A 19,763-nucleotide genomic window follows, 5' to 3' on the forward strand; every position below is an offset into this window, starting at 1 on the left:
CTGGGACAGGTGTTAGTCGGTGGGAAATACAATTATGCATAAGGGAAAAAAAACCGAATGGAGAGGAAGAGGCACATGGGAGTATTTCCGAAGAGACGGTTAATTTTTTTTTATTGTTCACACTTATTTTGTCAAAATCCTCGCCACCAAGAAGTTTCCCGTGACATAATTATTATTAGTAGCTAAGCTAACAGTTATCACCGAACGGATGAGAAAACACTTAAAAGAAAGTAAAACGTGTGATGAGTCAGCCGATAATTAAGTATAGTGGATACAGATGTAACTCTTCCGGTCAGAAAGCGTATCTGTGAACAGAACGGAAGTCGTCTCGCTTATTTCTGGGTACTCGCAAATAAAAACAGCGGCCTACGGGACCACTCCTTGCCTGGCTCTCCAGGATAAATCAGCGGTTATCCCCTCTGAAATACCCTAGTTAGATTGAGATCACACTGTAAAATGCGTTTTTAAAACTTTAGCATGACCTCGTTAATTTTTCGTCCTCTTCCTGTGTGTGGTCTCATGCAGTGAACCTGTTTTAGCCCAAGGGACCCGTTTCTCGAAAGTCCCAGTCACTTACGAGCCCGAAGGCCTATTTGAAGAATATAGAAGCAGGTTCTGGCACCCCAACTGGTCCATTCTGTTTCTTAAGCTGGTAGTCTAATTGGTCCTAATTGTACAATTTTCAAACCTTTTGAAACCCCCACCTTGAATTAAAACAGAATAGCTTTACGGAACGAGAAACGGGCCCCAGGGCACAAAGTGTAGTGACAATCATTAACCGTTTGATTACAATTTCAGTGCAAAGTGGTCGCAGTGTGAAATATCTCAGTAGTATCTGTGGTCAGCCATCCAACACTTTTACGCAACAACTGAAGCTTGTTTTTGTAGTTACCGTAATCAAATTAACAACAACATATTTTCACACGCGCGCGTTCCGCGGAATCCAAATTTTGCAGTTAATGGACTGGGAAGGAAGCAAAATCATATTTTAGAACCCAAGTCCCCGAAGGAGAGCAGCGATCCAAGATGGAGGAGGTAGATAACATTATTATCCACACGCTCAGACAAATCGGCTGGTAAGGTTAAAGTTTTGTTTGTTTTTCAGGTTTTCCCTTTACAGTTTGAAAACTTAGTAATTTAATTTCCTGAATCTTCATTTAAACTTGTCGTGTTTTGAAACTTGCGGTGTGATCTTTAGTGTAATAATTTCCAGTGTGGCTGTATGTGTCCCTCCCATTCTACGAATTGCTTTGCTACCTATCATCCTTAGATAGACAAAAGAGATCATTAGACCACTGTACTGAATAACAAAGGTCATAAGATAGATATTAAGTTCATGTATCTATTAACAAGCTCTGGAAACTTTTCTGTTTTATCAGTCCCAAACAGTGTCCACGTTGATGTCCTGCCCCTCCCCCTGAAAACACTGAGATCGCTCTCATAGTTATTATATCAATCGGAGGGGTGATTGGCAGACATTGTGGTCATTTCATCAAGGTTGAGATGATCAATGGTAAAGCAGAATCCGAAGTATTTTGTAATATATACAACTTGTAGCCCCTTACATGATTTAAGCGCATTCTTCTCTCTAAATAGTGACATGTCTGAGGATGTTTCAAGTCTAAAGGAGTTTACCACAGCCATGATTGTAGCAGCAACATCAAAATGTCTTCATATGATCAAAGAAGATCTTCAGATTCCATCTGTGTTGCCTGCCAGTATGTCATCTAAGTTTCGACTTGGAACAGCTCTTGCCAATGCCTGTCAGGTGTGTTTTTTGTTTTCACAGGTTTAGGGTCTGTGTGTAAACCAACCAGCTCTTTATGTCAAATTTTAAGGCTTTCCCTTTTCTGGTCTACTTAATGTTTTTTTTTCTATATTTTAGCAAAGTTCTATATATCTGGAAAGCATCTTTCTGTGTTTTGCTCCCTTTGTTTGCACTTTACTTTCAATGTATAGCCTGAAGAGAACCTATTAGTATACAATTTGTCACGAATAACCTCAAATACTGAAGAATCATGAGAAACAACCATCGCAATTTTTCTTTGATTTCCTTTGAAGACTGTTGGAGCCCTACCCAAACTCAAATTTTCTGATTGTATATTCCTGAATTTATTTGTTTAGGAAGTTGGATACCGTGGTGAGATTGGTTATCAGACCTTTCTGTATTCCAATGAAGCTGATATCAGGAAATTGTTTATGTTTTTGGTGGAGCATCTTCCAAAAGAGAGTTCAGAGTCAGCTGGTGAACCTTTAGGTATGTCATTCTGCAGAGAAGGTCCATCTTGCCAGACTTCATCATGTTTTCAGTTGCATTAGGTGACTAAGAGACAGTATATGTACCTGATAAATATTTCTTATTAACGAAGCGCGAGGGCCGTACTGGGAGAATATTGGTCCAAGGTCTTGACAGTACGGACCGGGCGCAGCAAGGTCCGTACAAAAAAGACCGAGGGCTGATATTCTTCCAGTCCAGTCCTGAGCAAGCTTGATTCATAAGAGATTTATTATACGACTGAAGTTCAAAGGGACACAAGTGCGTTATCATTCGGGACCATTCGGGACAGTGCCCGGTCCAATACTGAGAGAATATTGACTGGCAATAGAGCATTTTGATTGGTTGATTTTAGTTATTGGCCCTCTGACTGCCCAAGTTGTGTAATAATTTGGTCTTATCAACTGAGTTGATAATACAAATTAGTCATTGTAAAGAGTTTCCAAAGCTGACATTTAGAGAGGGCTATGCTTGAAGGACTACAGGTAATATTAACCCATTAATGGCCACAGCTTTTGTGGAAAACTGTGTTTTGAAGCTAGTCGAGCAGATTTTGGGTCACTGTTGGGGTTTTAAAAGCTCAAACTTACCAAAAACCCCTTGACAGCTCGTACACTCGACGGCCTTTCGATCCAAATGCAAAATGGCGGCCTGAAAATCTCGGGTACGTGCAGAAAGCAAAATTTCAACATAGTTTTTGGGTTGAAAAGTAAGGCCCCACTTACGACTTTTACTTTTCTCTCTTACTCCTGCCCTTTTCTTCCCCTCTCCTTGCCTGAAGTTTCTCCTCACTTGCTGGAAATTTAGTAGGCTTCATTTTGGTGTAGAGATTTTTCAGAAACTACTCATTATTTTCAAACCACATGCTCAGAAAGGTAGGTGGGTAATGGAACAAGATTTTCGTGCAGATTTTCAGGTCAAAGTTACATGGTTTTTTGGCTATTTCTCCAATCTCCTTCACTCAATTGCGCTCATTCTGGTATCGTTTGTAAGATATTTTCAACCTGTTCAAGTTTGTGCTCAAATTCGTGCTCCAGGGTTAAAAGTGATGATGTCACAAGGCGTAGAAAGGGTGTGGGTGTCCATGGGCGCATATGGGCGCACTGGACGTCAATAGGTTAATCCTGGAAACATCATTCAGTTCTTTATAAGAAATTTTTGCAGCGACCAATTTACATTTTTATCAACTCAGGTGATAAATCAAAGTATCTTGTGTCATTATCCAACTGTGGTTTGTAGAGTACAAATAACATGCAAGACAAGTACAAATCACACGATATTTGTACTCAAGAAATATCTGCCAAATTCACCCACTCTGAAATAACAATTGGCATGTTGGATAATAAATCTCTTATTACTTATATTGTTGTGTCGTATCACTGAGTATTTTTGTTCATTATTCGTATTTTGACTCGCCATACAGGCTCTTCAAAATACAGCACAACTTGAAAAAAATACTCCTCCTGCAAATGCAGCACCATAGTTTCTTCAGAAACTTACCCTCTTTAACAGGATTAATCTCCTGCCAGCATTTTATCAACTTTCCCTGACAGTTTACCAGTGTTTGCTGATTTACTGTCTTTATCTACTTTCTCAGGCTCATCTGTGATGCTGCAGAGGCGTATATCAGCAGAGTTGTCCAAGAGACTTAAGAGGCCTTGGACACCTTCATTCTGCAAAAAGGACAGCATCAGTTGGAGTGGAACCAAGCCACAAGTTTGGCACAAAGAGGTACAGTCCAGAGCTGTCAATAAGTTTGAAAGTAGATGGCAAATAAAGAAAAGTAGGTATGATGCATGATCCTATGATCGTATGATCATGCATCATATGTATCTAATACCGCAGTTCAAAATATATGAACTTCATATATTCATTGTATCTAAAGAAAAGTAGAATGGCAGGTTATGGTGTACTACATTTAATTTATGTTGTTTGGTCAGATTCCATGGAAGATTGTGAATTATTAAAATGTCCCACACTTTGAACTGGAATCAATTCACACATCCAGGCCTGTTGCTGGTAAATTTTGCACTTAGTTCCACTTAAACCTTGGAAATGGCTGCTGTAGAAATTCTTTTGATAGGATTCAATAATTTTGCAATTTTTCATCAGTCCTTTTGACAAATTGAGGTGAAAGTAACCATCTAGATATGGCTAACTTACTAGCAGTTTGGTTGGTTATATTATGTTCATTTGGCTTCCTAGACAGAGAATTGTTTGCCTGAATCTCGTTGCTATGGTTTATATTAATTTTGTATTTCAACAGGGAAAATATTCTTGTCATGTTATACTATTCTCCTGCTATTCCATTACCTAATGAGGACCTTTACATAGTTGACACTTTCAATAGAATTTTTGTAGGAAGTAACCAGGGCTACAAACAGGAGCCACCAGCTTGAAAATGGTGATGGCTACAAGTTTGGTTCTCACAGTAACTTTTAATGTGAACTTGAGAAACAGCCAATAAAACAGAAAAATGTACTGGAAATTTTGATAACTAAGAGCATGTATTTCTTTGCAGCATTTGTCTACTTCAAAAAATTTGAGGAGAATCTTCTGTAACTTTTCAGTGAAATTCATTAATTGGTATTAATATTATTATCACAATATTAATTTTATAGGGAGCCAGGTCTGTGCGGAGATTTCATGCTTGCCCTTTGAGAGTACCAGAGGGTCTTGGAGATTTAACCAAGAAAATTCCCAAAGGTTAATATTACTAATAATTGTGAATTGTTATTTGTGGGGGCACCTATTCTGGATCCAGTAGTCTGAAGATAAACAAACTCTGCCTTCATAAGTGATGCTCAAAAAAAGCATCAAGTGACTTCGCAATATTTTGAGTTGATTTTAGCAATTCCTTGAGAATTGCAAATAGGAACCTCCAAAAATAAATTGCTGCTATTGTTAGTAATAACAGTTTGCTTGGCTAGACATACAACAAAGCAATTAAAAAAATAAAATAAAATTAAGCATTAACATGGATGAAGGACTAAACAGGGATGAATAGAATAAGCAAGTAGCTGCTTGATCATGAACTCTCAATCAGATCAATGATTCTCCCGTTGAGGTGCTATGCAATCCCTTATAATCAGTTGAGAGAATTTGGTTTTGTATCGATATGACATCCTCTAGCTGTCTTTTCTCATCACTTTCTTGTTTTTGTATCCCTCTTATGGGTGTAAGGATTAAGTTTCAATAACTGGCAATCTCTTCTCTTTCTATGAATCTTTTCCAGATTTAAAGGCTTACTACAGTAACTCAATGCCACTCATTACAAGCCAGCCATCTTGCCGCCAGGATGTAGCACCATCTGTGCTGGAAGCCAATGCCATATCTGTCACTCTGGATAATGAGTGGGAAAATGAATGGAATCAAAGTGGATTAGCATCACGGCTGTCGAAAGAGGTTTCAATTGTGTCTTTACAGCAAGCCTTTGCTTGATAGGATATCTGTAGTACATTTGATGTCTTTCATCTGCAGTTCTAAAGCAAATATATCCACCCAACCCCCCTGGTAGGGTACATGTTTATGTTGTGGTTCAATTTTATCCTTGGTTTAAATTTTATTTTCCATTGTTTTTGGTTGTGGTAATGTATGATAATAGGGTTGAAACAATGGAAAATAACATTTAAACCAAGGATAAAATTGAGCCACAACATTTACACAAAGCCTACTGTTCTGTTTTGTTGGTGATTAGGTGAGAAAGAATGCCAAGCAAATGCCTTTCTCTACCTTAAGTTGTTGTGGTCTGGTCCTTGCTAGGCCCAGGTCACCCTGACATATTCTTGGCCCTGACAATTTTCTGGCGTCTTTTTGCTTCCTGTAAGAGTTTCTGTTAACCCATTAATGGCCGCAGCTTTTGTGAAAAACTGTGTTTTGAAGTTAGTCGAGCAGATTTCAGGTCACTGTTGTGGTTTTAAAAGCTCAAACTTACCAAAAACCCATTGACAGCTCTTACACTCAATGGCCTTTCACCCTTTTTTTCCCCTCTCCTTGCCTGAAGTTTCTCCTCACTTGCTGGAAATTTAGTAGGCTTCATTTTGGTGTAGAGATTTCTTAGGAAACTACTCATTATTTTCAAACCACCTGCTCAGAAAGGTAGGTGGGTAATGGAACAAGATTTTCATGCAGATTTTCCTTTCAAATTTACGTGGTTTTTTGGCTATTTCTCCAATCTCCTTCACTCAATTGCACTCATTCTGGTATCGTTTGTAAGATATTTTCAACCTGTTCAAGTACGTGCTCAAAGTCGTGCTCCAGGGTTAAAAGTGATGATGTCACAAGGTGTAGAAAGGGTGTGGGTCCACATGGGCGTATACGGGCGCACTGGACGTCAATAGGTTAACCCTAACCCTAAAAGATACCCTAATAAACCCTAACTTTTTCACCTGATTTTACATTAAATAGACCTAATTGATTGCTTAATCCTGAAAAATGGATTTTGCCAAAAAAACTTGGTTCTTTGTTAATGCTTATAGGCAAAACAGTTGAGGAATCCCCCCAAAAGGCTGCTAGTGACATTTAATTTGACCGTGGTATCAAATATTGCAGAGTTGAAATCTTGTCCACAATCATTCCTCCCAAAAATGATTCTCCTCTAACCCTTTGCAAAATACAAATTTTGGTATTTCTAGTTATTCTCTTATTACCTCAGCAAAACTTGTGTGAGTCAATTTGACTACAAGAATGTTACTGTCAATGAAAATACTTATAATAAGCCTTACAATTGAGTAATAACTAGAACTTTTTAATTTAGGAATACCTTGCTCAGAAGAGGGAGCGTTTGGAAAAGAAGATCAAACAGCACGTTAAGAGTGAGCTGCAGAGGGCCAATCAAAAGGCTGCAGCAAATGGTGACCTCAGTGAGATTGTTTCATCCCTCTCAGGTAGTTACACTCTGTACACCTCAACACCAGTGTTGTAACATGTTTTTTGCCTAATATGGTTATTCTCTACAGTAGACTAAACATCCTTTCTTCCCATTGTAATTATAGATAGCTCTCATTTAAAAAAAGAAATAGATTTATTCATAGTGTTTTTGTGAGTACAAAAACATTAAACCATTGTGTTGTGGAATTAAATTCACTCTCTAAAGGAGGATCATCGTGTCCACAAACTTCATCATATTTTGTTGCTAGTACATCACTGCATGAGTTAAATGGTCAGTGTATGTATTTGCTTCATACAGTTCTCTCTAGGTTTTCTACTTGCACTGACAAGGATAATTTAGTTTAAAAATCAAGAAATTTTTTAGTGTGGGATCATTTTGGTAAAAGAAAATATATAATAATTGCTTTACATAAATTTAAAGGAATCAAGATAAGATTTTGGGGAATTAATCACTTCCCAGAAATTGTTCATGAGAATTAAAAGAAATCTGCATCTACAGAACCTTGCATTAAACAATTTGTTGATTTTGATAAATAACATTTATATACCAGCAAAAATACAGTATTGTATTAAACTATGTATCACTTGTACCAGTATCTTATATAACAATGTATCCTCATCGATGTCAGACTTCAAACATACAAGGCTTTATTGAACTCTTGTTTTAAATTTGCAATTTTCATTCCTCACAGACAAAGCTTCAGGAACCTCGGCACCTTCCAAGGGATCAAGATTCACTCACACTGAACAACTTCAGTTTGCACAAGTAAGGTCAAGGCTTTAACTTTATATCCATTGTCAAGAAAGAGGTTGATCTCAGAACTGAGAAGAAAAATATGGTTTTCATTCTTTAGATACCATAATAAGTGGTGCATTTACTGTACTAAGCAAATAAAAGAAATATGGTTTGTTTAAACACATTTCTAGGCACTACAGGAAAATTAAAGGGATAGTAACAAATCATGGGATTTAGCAGTGGATAATCTGGGAGGTGGCTCTTCTTGTACACTGTTTCCAGGTCAAATTGGAATTTGGAATGTTGTTTTTGTGGAGGGAAAATAACTCTCAGAGCAAGGAGGAGAACCAACAACAAACTTAACCCGCATGTGACACCAGGTTCAGGAATCAAACCCCAGCCACAGTGGTGGGAGAAGAGTGCTCTCACCACTGCGCCATCCCTGCTCCCCACAAAATTGCCAGTTAAAAGAATGTAACTGCCAAAGTTAACATGGATCAAATGATTTACACACCCTTTCCCCCAACACGTCATTTACAAATTAAAGCTTTTTCAAGGGTGCGGCCTAGAGCACATGCCGGTTCATGTGGTTTACAGTTCTGTTTGTCTCGAGAGGAAATGCAGAAAAAAATTTTGCAATGCAAGCACTCAGAAGAATGGAACATTTTTGGTATCTTGGGGCAGTAGACCTTAAGCGTGTATTATTTGGATTGCACTCTTGAACCATATTTAAGGATAATTTGTTGCTAGCTTTTTAGTAATTCCCAGCTCTCCAAATAGATTATTGTTCTTGTGTAATTTGCTCATATCTGATTACTTTTTTTTTAAGGATGAACAAAAGGCAGCTGCCATGGCGGGACTCACTGAAGAAGGTCCTCCTAAAGTGGACACAGAAGAGGTGAAACATGGTGCCTGTTGTAACATGGTTACTTTGTTCTCTCCCTTGTTAACCCTCTCACTCCCAAGTCTAAATTGTAAATAATTACTGTCCGATGTACAACTTCTGATGTATGTTCGGAGAATTTGGTATGGGATCAACTAATAATCCCCTATTTGATATTTGTCTTTATTCTCATCTCTTGTCTACTTGATATTTAACAATTATTCGCCGAAGGCGAAGTGAATAGTGAATATTCACCAATATTCACGAGCCTGAGGCGAATAACTGTTTTAGTATAATTACTCAGGTGATTATAGAAATGAGCAAAAGCATGTTAAATTTTATTTGTCATTGTCACGCGTCAGTGAACAACTGAGCGAGAGCCGCTCGCACGGACAACAGACTCTTTCTCTTGTAAAAAGTCCCGTCTTTCCTCCTGACTGAGACGTAAAATTTTGACAAACATTTATTCATCTCGTTGACCTCCATTGCCTCAAAGTCAGTGGTAAATTCGGTTTGTTGTTGAAACCATTCTGTTAAGTAAATAAAGTAATGTAGTTGTTTTGATTTATTCATGCATGTCGACATAAGCAAAATTTTCACGGGAATTTAAATGGTTTCTTTGTTACGTTTAGCACAGTTTTCACACCTTGCCTTTGAAGAGTGTCGTTCCAAACTTTGTGGCGTGTTTGGTATTCCTCGGAATGGCATTTTCTTTCGTTAAATTAATTTCCTCTTCAGACACATCGACAAAGCGCAAGGCGGCGGTGATTATAGCGGAATATGACACCATTCTCGGCCAATAAGAGCGCGAGAATTTCTATAATCACCTGAGTAATAGCCCATTTCCGAATTACCCTTGGCCTCTTTTTCAAAGCGAGGCCTTGTACTCAACCATTCTTGTGAAAATGAGTTTAATTTGCATGTGAATGAAAACTGATTATCACATGAAAGGATGAGCACCAGTACTCGTTTTGAGAATGAGGCCAAGGGTAATTCGGAAATGGGCCATTGTACTCCATATTAACCATGTAAGTGAACAAACTCCAACTTCTTCTTTCAACACACTACTGCGAAAACTTTAAAACTAGTTTCGTCTGCCACCTCGTCAGTTGACAACAAATTTGACAACAGCTCCCCCTCGTTTGTTGTCAACTGACGAGGACGTAGATGAAACTAGTTTTGAAGTTTTCGCAGTAGTGTGTTGAAAGTAGAAGTTAGTTGGAGTTTGTTCACTTACATGGTTAATATAGCGTTAAGTAATACTTTCTTGGCTTCGTTAAGTAGAATTTCACAACGAGGCTATTGTACTAATGTATTGATATTGTAAGGAGAAATTCTGTCTCGGTTACAAGTCGGTATTAAAGTGTTAGGATTTCTTTTGAATTGTCGGGAATCGGTTTTCGTCGACAAAGAAACTCACAATTTCTTGATTTTAACAGTTTTAATGGCCCAGCACTCAGCCTAGCTGTCACAATTCTCCTACTCTCTCACACTCCCACTACTCGTCTCATATATCTAAGGACTCAAAGTTCAAAACGGGCGAATTTGACGTCTAGCTGTCATCACCGGAAAACAGAAACTTGCGTAACGCAACTCGCAGTCACGACAGAATGATTAGCAACGCTCTGCCTAATCTTTGTTGCTCTCTTTATGTTTCTGAAACAGCCTCTTTAGTAAAATGTCAGTGAACACCATCGAGTTTGTATGAACTCCATATATTCATCGTATCTGATTTATCATCACGGGTTTATTACGAATCAACTTAACGGCCTGCTCCCAGTTGGCTTGTTAGCTCAATTGGTAGAGCGCTGCACTAGTATCGCAGAGGTCAGTGGTTCGAATCCCGTACAGGCCTGATTTTTTTCAGGTCTGATTTTCGCTATTGCATAAATAGCGCTCTCTACTGCGAGGATCGTGCATCATACGTACCATCGAGTTTGTCTTCTGCTTTCAAGAGCACACGTTTTTCACTCGTTAGGCACTGAATGTTGTTTAATAGCGCGAGATAACTGACCATCAGATTGATTCGTACACCAAGATCGCATCAATTCAATGCCAGGCTATTCACTGTTCCAGTAAGTAATTTCTATATTTAGTTTCTCTTTTGGTTTTATTTTATTATTATTATTTTTTTTTTGTGAGCAGGAGATGAGGAAGAAAAGAGAAGAAGAACTCGAAGCATTGCAATCGAAACTGGGTGAACTGAATGCTGGCATTGAACGCGATGAACTTGGGATCAAGAAGTCTCTGGCTGGTATACAACAGGTTGGCTTAGTAACGGATCACTAGCATAAACATAAAATCAATTAATTTCGCAGTGATACGGAAGACGGTTTGGCCTTCCGGTCAGTGCGCTGGACTCCAGTTCTAGAGATCTGGGTTCGAGACCTGGGCGGGTCAGCGTTTTTTGTTCTTGGGCAAAATTCTTCACTCTCACAGTGCCTCTCTCTCTCCCCACCCAGGGGTACAAATGGGTGCCGCGGAAAATAACAGGAAAGTCTGATGAAATGCTGAGGGGTAACCTTGCGATGGACTGGTTATCCCTTCCAGGGGGCTGGGGGAGAAGTAATAGCGCTAGTTGCTTCATGCCGTGGAAACAGGGATAGGCTGCCGCTGGATGGGCCGCTTGGCTCGAGTATACACCGAATCGAAACATGGCGTCCAATTTAAATTGCCATTGACTGATCAATACGAAAAAAATTGGGTGTAAATGCAAAGTGGTGACGCAGACGTTTTTTCCCCTTCAGGCAAATGAACAAATCGCTGGTCAGAAGACCAAGAACACTGATCAGGAAGAAGTTTACAAAGTAAAGAAAAGAACAATGGACTTACTGCCTGATGCAGAGAACAACATCGCTAAACTACAGGTGATCAGTTACATTCATGCAAAGAAACTGTTTTTTTTTTTAGGGCGCATACTGTTTTGACTAGTTCTGTTTGTGTACGTCCCCTCCCACTGCATGTTCTTTCTTAGTTTTTTCCACAGTCATTTTATTTTCGTAGTTAGCGAGGAAGCACGAGGCAAGCACGCGAAATTGAGCGACGGGCAATTTAGTTCGAGATACGGGAAATTGACTTATCCATAAATCTACAGACCGTCCATTCTCTCCTTCCTCATCCCCTCCCCCTCCACTTACCTCGCGTTCCTAACTACGCTAGCGGCCCTCATTTTCCTCGCGCACTGGACGATGTAAACGAAAGTCCGTCGTCTCCTCCTCCCTGTTTTTTCCTTCCTTACCCCCCCTTTATTTTCCTTTCTCTTCTCTTCTCTTCCTTTTTGTCTCGTCTCTTTATCCCTCGAGACTCCTTCCTTCCATCTTGTCTCCTTTCCTCTTCCCCCTGAGGTCTCATCACCCCTACCTTCAAGACTTCTTTCCTTCCATCTCGTCTCCTTTCCTCTCCCCTCTGAAGTCTCATCACCCCTACCCTTAAGGCTCCTTCCTTCCATCTCGTATCCTTTCCTCTCCCCCCTTAAGTCTCATCACCCCTACCCTCAAGACTCCTTTCCCCCTGTCCCGTTTTTTTCTCCTCTCCCCCTAAAGTCTCATCACCCCTACCCTCAAGACTCCTTCCTTCCATCTCGTCTCTTTTCCTCTCCCCCTGAAGTCTCATCACCCCTACCCTCAAGACTCCTTCCTCCCATCTCGTCTCCTTTTCTCTCCCCCCTGAAGTCTCATCACCCCTACCCTCAAGACTCCTTCCTTCCATCTCGTATCCTTTCCTCTCCCCCTGAAGTCTCATCAGCCCTACCCTCAAGACTTCTTTCCTTCCATCTCGTCTCCTTTCCTCTCCCCCCTTAAGTCTCATAACCCCCTACCCTCAAGACTCCTTCCTTCCATCTCGTCTCCTTTCCTCTCCCCCTTGAAGTCTCATCACCCCTACCCTCAAGACTCCTTCCTTCCATCTCGTATCCTTTCCTCTCCCCCCTGAAGTCTCATCACCCCTACCCTCAAGACTCCTTCCTTCCATCTCGTATCCTTTCCTCTCCCCCTGAAATCTCATCAGCCCTACCCTCAAGACTTCTTTCCTTCCATCTCGTCTCCTTTCCTCTCCCCCCTTAAGTCTCATAACCCCCTACCCTCAAGACTCCTTCCTTCCATCTCGTCTCCTTTCCTCTCCCCCTTGAAGTCTCATCACCCCTACCCTCAAGACTCCTTCCTTCCATCTCGTATCCTTTCCTCTCCCCCCTGAAGTCTCATCACCCCTACCCTCAAGACTCCTTCCTTTCATCTCGTCTCCTTTCCTCTCCCCCCTGAAGTCTCATCACCCCTACCCTCAAGACTTCTTTCCTTCCATCTTGTCTCCTTTCCTCACCCCCCTTAAGTCTCATCACCCCTACCCTCAAGACTTCTTTTCTTCCATCTCGTCTCCTTTCCTCTCCCCCCTTAAGTCTCATAACCCCTACCCTCAAGACTCCTTCCTTCCATCTCGTCTCCTTTCCTCTCCCCCCTGAAGTCTCATCACCCCTACCCTCAAGACTCCTTCCTTCCATCTCGTATCCTTTCCTCTCCCCCTGAAGTCTCATCACCCCTACCCTCAAGACCTCTTTCCTTCCATCTCGTCTCCTTTTCTCTCCCCCCTTAAGTCTCATAACCCCTACCCTCAAGACTCCTTCCTTCCATCTCGTCTCCTTTCCTCTCCCCCTTGAAGTCTCATCACCCCTACCCTCAAGACTCCTTCCTTCCATCTCGTATCCTTTCCTCTCCCCCCTGAAGTCTCATCACCCCTACCCTCAAGACTCCTTCCTTTCATCTCGTCTCCTTTCCTCTCCCCCCTGAATTCTCATCACCCCTACCCTCAAGACTTCTTTCCTTCCATCTTGTCTCCTTTCCTCACCCCCCTTAAGTCTCATCACCCCTACCCTCAAGACTTCTTTTCTTCCATCTCGTCTCCTTTCCTCTCCCCCCTTAAGTCTCATAACCCCTACCCTCAAGACTCCTTCCTTCCATCTCGTCTCCTTTCCTCTCCCCCCTGAAGTCTCATCACCCCTACCCTCAAGACTCCTTCCCTCCATCTCGTATCCTTTCCTCTCCCCCTGAAGTCTCATCACCCCTACCCTCAAGACTTCTTTCCTTCCATCTCGTCTCCTTTCCTCTCCCCCCTTAAGTCTCATTACCCCTACCCTCAAGACTTCTTTCCTTCCATCTCGTCTCCTTTCTTCTGCCCCCTTAAGTCTCATCACCCTTACCCTCAAGACTCCTTTCCTTCCATCTCGTCTCCTTTCCTCTCCCCCCTGAAGTCTCATCACCCCTACCCTCAAGTCTCCTCTCCTCCTGTCCGGTTTTTTTCTCCTCTCCCCCTCTGCCTCATCACTCCTTTTCTCAAGACTCCTCTCCTCTCATCTCCATCCCTCTGCCTTACCCTCCCGACCCCTGTCATCCTCCCGCTTATTTACACTTTTAAATGCACGATATGACTCTTGTCACTGAAATCTTTGCTTTCAATTCACGTTTCTAGAGTGTTGTAGACTCCAGTGCGCAGCGACTAGTGAACTTGGCTCAGCAGTGGGAAAAACACAGGGCTCCCCTGATTGATCAGTATAGGGAGTTGAAACAGCTCAATGCCAATAGAGTGGTTAGTATTCTCTGTCTTTCTATGCGAATTTTCATTTCCATGGTGTTCATGTGCGACCTAGTTTCCAAATAATGCGAAAATAAAAGAACAGAGAGAGAGCGAACATTTCAGAAGGTCGTGTGCTTGAATCTTTTTAAAGAAGTTAGAAGATTGCTTTGTTTTACGTTTGCCATAAACAGATGTACAAGATGATTGTTTACTTCTTCCTTCAAGAATTGAAAAATTTCACCCACTGATAGGAGCCAATTTTCAGTTGAGAGTCAGAATTAATTCAGAGTTATTTGGTTCTATCAACTCAGTTGATGATATAAATGGCCACCGTAAAGGGTTTTTAAAGCTGAGGTATCGGGCATTAGCCCTTTCGTCTGCTCGAAGGACGAAGGGCTACCGTTAGAAACGTCAGCTTTAAAACCCTTTACATGCAGTGGCCAATATACATTATTAACTCAGTTGATAAAACCAAATTGCCTTGTTACCCCCACCGACGCAGCACCATAGTTTCTTTAGAAACTTACCTCCTTAATTCAGGGTTACATTAATTGGCCTAGAAATCTAGTGCCACCACTCTAACCAATAGATGTAAGAACCAATCGTGTCGTCATCTCGCGCTTTTTCCCGCGCTTGAAGCTGACCACTCGCGTGTCTCAATCCTCGGTGGCTTCTTGCGTGTTAGTTCTCTTTTTTACTCGGCTTGTTCCTCTGTTCTTGTTGGTTTTTCCTACACAGACGTAATTGAAAAAAGTGCTCTATTGCCTTAAAAGCATACACAGATGTCGTTAATTTCATAGACTAACTCCGAAAGCTTAATGCGAAAAGATAAATACACTAATTTAACACTGATTGAAGACTTGGTTTAAGATTTTACTGCTAAATGTGATTGATTTCTCCCTAGAAAATAATTACGGTTCATTGTTTATTTTTTGTTTTTTTTTTTTTTGGTTTCTTGTTTTAGTCTGAGGCTCAGAAAGAATTGGAAGAGATTAGATCTCTTCGAGAGAAAATGAAGGAAGTTGCAGACGAAGCCAGAGGAAAAGAAGAACTTCATAAAGAGCTGGTAATACGGTTTAGTGGATTTTTCCATCTGCCTTTAGTGTTAACAATCGATAATGCTTCGTGCATTCCAGTCAGTAGTTTTCTTCGCTACACCGGCATTCTAATTATGATTAATTCTGAAGCTTTTCAGAAACATTTCTTTCAGTGTCAGTATTTTAAGTACACTTCACATAGTGGTACCTCATAACCAAACAAAGAATAAGGACAGGACAATTTCCTTGTTTCTTTTGAAGATTGCTGAATACGAGACCTTGGGGAAAGATGTCAATAGGTCCGCATACACTCGGCGCATTTTGGAAATTGTTGGAAACATCAAAAAACAGAAAGAAGAAATAAATAAGGTGAAAATATTTTCAGCTAGTCGAATGTAATCTGGGTTTGTTTTGGATTTAATTCACCAAGCTCTTTGATTGCTCTCAAAACCTCGCCTCAGCTAGTGTACCAATCAGATTCAGCGGTTGAAGGCGTAACCAACCGACAGTTGGTCTCTCATGTTTTCCCGCGCTTCAGCCAGGCGTTTGCTTGTGTCTGCCCTGAGTTCGTACTGCGGGCTCAATGTGAAATACAAGACTCTGTGATTGGTTTGAGAACCACGTGCGAGTTGTTTGCCCAATCAGATCCATAGAACACTAAAACCAATCGTGACACAGTCACCCATGTTTTCCCACGTTCAAGTACGCCATATGATATTTTCTTCGTTTTTATTGGCCGTGGTAAATTGCCTCTGGTTTTACTTCACTCTATCGAAAAACACTCCACATAGTGTTCTTCACTCCATTGAAGCGTTTAATTCTTTTTCTCTTCTATTCATTGGCCACGGACTTAATTTTTTCGTTTTCATTGCATAGGTTTAATTGTTTTTCATCCTGTAGATTCTGATTGACACGAAAGATCTTCAAAAAGAAATCAATCAGCTATCTGGGAAGCTGGAAAGAACATTCGCCGTCACGGATGAACTTATTTTTAGGGTTTGTTGTTTGCACTTTTTTTTTTTTTTTTTTCTTTTTGTATGAAGACCATACAGTCAATCAGAAGAATAGTCCTTTTTTACAGTTGTGGGCTTGGTGGCCAAGCCTTTGAACAGGAGTGAGGCTAAGGGTGACCTTGTCATGATAGCGATGTTGCTGCTTTTCAAATGCAAATTTGTTTGTTATCATGCTAACTAGATACAGGTCTCTATCACAACAGGGTCACCCCTAGCCTCACTCCTGTTCAAAGGCTTGGCCACCAAGCCCACAACTGTAAAAAGGACTATTGAGAGAAAGGCAACATCATCTATTGAGAAATTGGAAATGCTTCTATTCATTCTCATTCATTCACAAGACTGTTTACCAGTTGGAGATATTCAGGTGCAACAATGATGTCGATGTTTTAGGTGTTATGCCCGCGGGTAAGATTTAACGAAAACAATACCCGCTTGAAGTAGCTGCATGCTTAGAGCGAATCAGAATTTAGGAAGCGACACAGTTGTCTAATTTGTTGTCAACTCATTCTTCTACAGGATGCCAAAAATGACGAGTCCTGTCGCAAGGCTTATAAATATCTCGCTAGTCTTCACGAGGTAAATTTAAGTAATTCGTTACCTTTTGTTCGTCAAAGTACTTTTATATCGACAACCGCTTTTTAGAGGTAAGATGACTTTTTCCTGTGTTAACATAGCCGCATCCAAACGCTGCAGAGAAGGTGAGGGGGGTGGGGTGGGGGAGAGAAGGGGGGTGGGTGAATTAATTTATGTTATACAAACCCGAGATGCCGTCTAAGGTTAGCATAAGTTCCGAGAATTCTCTCGTAACATGTGACCCGTGTACAACCGCTCCCTGCCCTCCAAAAGAAAATCTAGGGCAGGGGGCGGCTGAATTGAGAAACGGGTTAAAAGAAAAGAGATCAGTGAAGATTCTGCAATACTTGTTTCCGCGTTACTCGAGTAGAATGCACTCAGCAAGAGCGCAAAGAACACGCGCATAAGACAGTCGCGCGCATGACCTCCTTTGTTTGCCGGTAAGTTCAGTATGAAGGACAGTTTTAGTTTTATTTTAGTTTAGTTTTATTTAGCTTCGCCAACCGGCAGGGACACCGCAACAGCTTGCACCAATTACTGCGGGCCCAGTAAACCCACCCATCCCAACCCAGGGGAGGACATCCATCACACAGTAATTTCGTGCGTGGGAAATTAACGTCTCCTACCCCCAACCCTGCAGGAGACGAGACCTCCATTTATTCGTCCCTATCCGAAAAGACTAGAATATCTAACCATTTCTTGATGTTATAGAAAGGTAGCAAATTCTTCTCAATTATTTTAAGACCTTGAGTGTTGGTCCGGCCGGGGCTCGAACCCTCGACCTCCCGCACAACAGTCCAGCGCGCTATCCATTGGGCTAACTGGGCGGCGACAGGAAAGTTGCAAATAGTTGCGGTGTCGACAAACGTTAAAGCCCTTAAGCTCGCGTTTATCACAGAAAGTAAAAACTTTTTTGTAGCGGGGATTATTCAGGCAAGTTGTCTATGGGTGGTTGACAGTGCTCCCGATTAGGAGAGGGTTTCATTCGTGGCTTGGGGAGCTATAGGTCGAGGAGTATTGTGTTGGGTGAGTGTTGACCTTTTTTTCGGTGATCCTCGTGTGTTTCAGAACTGCAAAGAGCTGATTCAATCTGTAGAGGAAACGGGATCGATTGTTAGAGAAATACGAGATTTGGAGGATCAGGTATGGCACGTCACGTAACGTTACGTAACAGTTACCTATTTCATTAGTTTCACACACGAACCGTGAGGCAACTGTGAGCTGCGTGTTCATCACTGGATTGGAAGCTGCTCCATCTCGCAAATATTTCTTGATAGTATGCCTTTTTTTCAGTGTGCGATCCGGTTCACACTGAGTCTTTAAAAAGTCGACAAAAGCAATTGCGCGTCCTCGCGCCTTCTACAGATATTACGGTGCATTTTGTCTGGTTCGGGTGACAGTTCATAGATTTGATATGAAAGATGAAGATGAGCAACGAGTTCAGGTGAAAGGAATCTATCTTGGGCCCACTGCGAATCCCACCCCTCCTATCGCATTCAAGACCCGAATACGCTTTATAGCAACAATGCCACGTCTGCTATTAGCCTGTCCCAAGCGCTCAGTTACCGGTTAAACGGAGCAAAATTGCAAACGGCGAGATAGCAGCCGGAGCAGCCGAGGAGTGAAAAACCGAGAGAGGCTTGGGTCGGGTCGGGTTCACTACGTGACCCGACCCAAACCTTCCTCGTTTTTTCAATCCTCTGCGCTGTTTACTTTTGCGCTTTGTTTTACTGAGTATACGCCTGGATCAGGCTTGACTGCCATGCTAAGCTCCCTTCTGACCCTTGAAACCTAACATCAGTATGCAAGTTCTTCGTACTGTTCTCTACACATTTCCTTTGGTACCTTCAGGGAGAATTTGTCTAACAGTCAAGGGCTTCTTGCACTCGTGATCATTTTCTTTACTGCACTGACCTCATTGGTTGATTCAGGGGTGATACTGTTGGGAGAAACTAGATGCTTATCACTTTCAGGGGTCAGGAAGTTAATTATTTCTTTCATCGTAGATTGAAATGAAAAGTCAGAAAAACACGGCAACAAACCTCGAGCGAATCACGGCAGACTACAAGCAGATGAAAGAAGAGAACAACGCATTGGCGAAGAAACTAAAAGCAGCCAAATAAAAGAACATAAATTAGTTTAATCAAATAGATATTTTTGAAGCAAATTATTCCTGAATGGATGATCAATTTAACTGAATTGAGGCGTTTCTTTAGATCATTGTTTTGGTAATTAAACTTGAACCCAAATTTACTCAGTCCCAATTTTTTGGTACTTGTTCCTAGTCAATGTTTTTCAGTGGAGAGGAGAGAGGAGAGAGTGAAGAGGGGGATGGGAGAGAGGGGAGAGGGAAGAGGGGGAGGGGAAAGAGGGGGAGGGGAGATAAGAGAGGAGACGGAAGGTGAGCGAGACGTTTTTAGCGAACAGAAAATTTGAACTTCCTGCCGTGCGCTCTCAGCCATTGTGCAATAAGACTATAGACCACTTTCATAAATGGCTGCCGGATTAATATTCTCTTGGTACGATGAATATATGAAGTTCATATATTTTGAACTGCGGTTATAGATACGTATGATGCACGATCCTCGCAGTAGAGAGCGCTATTTATGCAATAGCGAAAATCAGGCCTGAAAAAAAAAAAAAAAATCAGGCCTGTACGGGATTCGAACCACTGACCTCTACGATACTAGTGCAGCGCTCTACCAATTGAGCTAACGAGGCAACTGGGCGCAGTCCGTTAAGTTGATTCCTAATAAACCCGCGATGATAAATCAGATACGATGAATATATGAAG

General features: G+C 41.4%; 1 protein-coding gene and 1 long non-coding RNA gene across 2 annotated transcripts; one reads left to right on the forward strand and one right to left on the reverse strand.

Annotated features, from left to right (window-relative positions):
• Positions 1-958: 958 nt before the first annotated feature.
• On the forward strand, positions 959-19,222 carry LOC111336437 (coiled-coil domain-containing protein 22 homolog). The gene is made up of 18 exons (XM_088734323.1): positions 959-1,076; positions 1,597-1,768; positions 2,125-2,257; positions 3,873-4,006; positions 4,897-4,981; positions 5,511-5,680; positions 7,032-7,161; positions 7,858-7,931; positions 8,731-8,799; positions 10,930-11,049; positions 11,532-11,651; positions 14,242-14,358; positions 15,311-15,412; positions 15,645-15,752; positions 16,284-16,379; positions 16,913-16,972; positions 18,038-18,112; positions 18,976-19,222. The coding sequence occupies exons 1-18, from the start codon at positions 1,027-1,029 to the stop codon at positions 19,090-19,092; spliced, it is 1,932 nt and encodes a 643-aa protein (XP_088590449.1). The 5' UTR covers positions 959-1,026; the 3' UTR covers positions 19,093-19,222.
• Positions 9,102-9,549, reverse strand: LOC148724006 (uncharacterized). Its single transcript, XR_015992037.1, has 2 exons — positions 9,431-9,549; positions 9,102-9,314 (listed from the first exon to the last, which is right to left on the reverse strand). It is a non-coding gene; the product is annotated as an uncharacterized LOC148724006 (long non-coding RNA).
• Positions 19,223-19,763: the final 541 nt, after the last annotated feature.

This window comes from Stylophora pistillata, chromosome 9 (genome assembly GCF_964205215.1).
Source record: "Stylophora pistillata chromosome 9, jaStyPist1.2, whole genome shotgun sequence".
Lineage (NCBI taxonomy): Eukaryota > Metazoa > Cnidaria > Anthozoa > Scleractinia > Pocilloporidae > Stylophora > Stylophora pistillata.